Genomic DNA, 3,710 nt, shown 5'->3' with positions numbered 1-3,710 from the left:
AACAATAACCTTGTGCTAAAGTCATTCAGGGCAAATGCCTGTACACTTATTATTTATTTTTGTTTATAATCATTCTTCATACAACAGGCTATCATGTGGACTTAGGGGTGCATGCATACTATAAAATAGTAGGAAACAAGATCATTTTAGTAAATCCACAGGGGTGAAGATAACCATCCAATAAGTATAAGCAATAGCAGATAATGAGCAGAGCAAACTAAGTTAGTTAACATGAAAATTAACTAGTGGCAGAACACAGAACAAAAGAACATTACGTCTAACACAAAGCAGAGTGAATAAGACGCACATAAGGACAGTGTGTAATATTAGGCAGCTCATTGTTCTGAGGGCTATTTTATTTTGGGCCTTTTTTCTGTAATCGTAATGTTGATATATGTGAATATAATGATCAGCAATCTGACATTTGGCTAATGTACTTATATAGAGACAAGATGTTATTTTAGCAGCAAGGCAATTTTATTTTTTTTAAGTAGCAGCTTTTATATTATACAAGACAAAATTAGAAATACAGACATGAAAAGTAAACAAACCAAATTAAAATATAAATAAAATAATGTACGCAATTATTTGCATATGTGTATATCACTGGCTTTTTTTTCAGCAATTGAAACTAATAGTTTGGCAGAGAATACTGTATGCTTTCAAATACTTTCTTGAGGGCCTTACAGGTTTAAGACAAAAAATAAATTGAGCCTGAAAAACAATTGTGATATTTATGAACTCCAGATAACTCAAAATCTGTTTAAAACCACATTCAAAATTAAAATATTAACATAAGTTAACAATGAAAGTTTTTGAAGACTTAATTAATAATTTACATCAAACTTAATATTAAATGCCAAATAATACTTAGTTACATAAAGTGCATTTTATTTGACATTATTATTTCTAATCCTCTCAGACCATGTGATTAATGCACATTAACAGAGGGCTTTACTTTGCCTGAGCGATAGCAGAAGTAATATTTGAACAAGGGCCACACGGCTTCATCTCTCATGCCATAGATCAGAGGACTCATACAACGTGGTATAATAAGAACAACAAAAAAATTTAAATATCTCAGATTAATAAAGAGAGGTGATGTGCCTCCTATCATCTTGTATATTATTATCTCTATTGTGGCAAATAAAAAAGAGGTGAGACACAGTCCCAGCTGAATCAAGTGCAACATCACTGTTTTGAGGGCTTTTTTAGCAGAATCTTTATCAGATGAAACAGACCTGGCTGTGATCATAATCATGATATATGTGAATACAATGATCACTGCAACTGACACAAAATAAAGCACATCAAACCACTGAGCTTTGTCCACCTGCCATTTGGCTATATACAATTTCTCTAGCGTGCAAAATGCAACTTCTGCTAAAACATAGGGGTTATTAACTAAAGCAATAATAATATCTATGATAACATTTACAGAACTTAGAAACCAGATGATTCCAATGGCGATTCCAGTTCTTTTAGGTGTGGCGATGGTGCAGTGTCTCAGAGGGAAGCAGATTGCCACATAACGCTCTAGAGACATCAGTGCTAGAGTCAGAGGAGCATTACGGAAAGCGCAGTGAGTAATGAAGACTAACAGAGTACATATGGATTTTTGTATTGGATAAAAACACAGAGCCAACATGAATGTGACAGTTGTTAGCAGCAAAAGCACAGAGTCATTCATAAGCATGTGGCCAAAAAGAATATAGCGTGGCGTCTCAAAGAATATGTGCTTGCTTTTTAAAGCATAGAACATCACGCAGTTGACAAAGACGAAAAATAGAGATGTTAACACAGCCAACATAGTTTTACTAATGGTGAGAAAATCCCAATCCAGCTGAAATACTTGCTGGTGAAGGAAGGACGCATCACCACTTGTGCCATTGGAGTCCATTAGCTGAAAAACAAGAAACAGACAAACAAGACAGAAAAAAATGAAGCAGTTATACTGATGATCCTGCCTAAAGAAATGTTTCTGCTTCACAGTTTAGATATTAATGTGACATTTGTGCAGTACGTCTTTCTGCTGTGAATTCTACTCCAGATTCTCTCTTTATATAGCTGGGAGAGAGATGAAAAATGGGGTCTCAAGGGTTCTCAAGCCTGATAGTCAAAAGAGGAGGAGAGAGTGCACTGTAGGCCCCGTCCCCAAGCGTCACGTTGCACATTATTCCTCTTTTTTCAATATATTAATTTGTAGGGCTGCCCCAGATTTAGAATTTTCCTAGTCAACCAGTATTCTTTCAGTTTATTATTTTATCTTAAGTATGTCATCTCCATCTCACACCTGCTTAATAGTTTCTAGTAGTCTTGAACACCTTGAATAGTTAGATTATCAGTGTTTGATTAGGGTTGGAGCAAAATTGCCCTCCGGGAATACAGTTTGAGACCTATGACCTACGCAAATACGGGAAAAAAACTGTTTGAGTTTAAGAACCAAGAAAGAATGTTTTGTTTAACGCGTGTTTTACACCGCAAGCGAAAGCAGTGCATGAGCAGTGCGTATGGAGAGCAGAAGCAGCACGCAGGCGTTTGCCTTTCACACCAGCTGCGTCTGCAATGCGCAGCTCTTCGGCAGCTGCTGCAGAGATCAATCTATCTCTGTCTATTCTATCTCTCTCACTCTCTCTCTCTCTCGCTCTCTTTCTCTCTCTCTCTCTCTCTCTCTCTCTCTATATATATATATATATATATACATATATATATATATATATATATATATATATATATATATATATATATATATATATATATATATATATATATATATATATATATATATATATATAATGCACAAATACACCTTAAAAAAAAAAAAAAACTTTTTATCTGCACTAAGGCCCACGGCAACCTCCTCCTATGCTGTTTCTTTAACCTGCAAGTTTTTATTTTAGGAAAAATATAGATCACACAGTACTGTCTGCTTCTCATGCTCTATGAGAAGCGTCATTCATGTCTGCTGCTCTCAGAAGACAATCGCCTGTGACAACATGTCATTTGGTTTTTGATTATCAGGATGTTTTAGGCCTAGTTATAATAATATGTATACAATATAGTTATAATGATATTTATACATTATCAAACTAGTGTTACTTTCTCCCCTTCAGTAATGTCCAGCAGCAGAGTAACAGCTACTTTTTTTTAAACTTATTTTAGTGTTGTCAGGTTCACAGAGCAAACAGCTCCCGTGTGGAATAACTTGAGTGAACATAAAACAAAGCCAAATAAAACTTTCTTCCTCTGCTTCAGCTGCACAGCACACAGTGAGCTCACATCATCCAGCATGCGTGTCGAACTACACTACCGACAATACACTTCACTATGAACTACAACTCCTGTAATTATTCTATTTCCCCTCTCCTGCAACATTAGCTTGCAACTTAAGCAAAACTGATACTAAAATTGTTTTACATTTGGTTTTGTAGTTCGGGTCCAAATAAATGTTGTTGCAGTTTTGAATCATTTAAGTTCATTTGATTGACTATATACAAGTCAGTTGATATTATTAACAAATTTATTGGGTAAAATTGCAACTTTTTTCTGTCATTCAATGTGTTTTGGTCATTATCAATGCACTGTCACTTTAATTGAGCGTGAGCAGCGCGGCAAAAATAGACCCAGCGCCAAAACTATCGCAGCACTGCTGCTTCAGCGACGCTCACACCTCGCTCTCACGCGCTGCTGCTGCGTGTGTTATAAAAGCT

General features: G+C 35.6%; 1 protein-coding gene across 1 annotated transcript; it reads right to left on the bottom strand.

Moving 5' to 3' along the window:
* Nucleotides 1–931: 931 nt before the first annotated feature.
* Nucleotides 932–1,900, bottom strand: or92a2 (odorant receptor, family 92, subfamily A, member 2). Its single transcript, NM_001128393.1, is given in 1 exon segment — nucleotides 932–1,900. A coding segment is annotated over 1 exon segment (969 nt).
* Between the last annotated feature and the right edge of the window lie 1,810 nt (nucleotides 1,901–3,710).

The sequence above is a fragment of the Danio rerio genome, chromosome 21 (assembly GCF_049306965.1).
Source record: "Danio rerio strain Tuebingen ecotype United States chromosome 21, GRCz12tu, whole genome shotgun sequence".
In the NCBI taxonomy this organism is placed as follows: domain Eukaryota; kingdom Metazoa; phylum Chordata; class Actinopteri; order Cypriniformes; family Danionidae; genus Danio; species Danio rerio.
The sequence above is the reverse complement of the archived record's forward strand: the minus strand, read 5'-3'. Positions and strand labels throughout refer to the sequence as shown.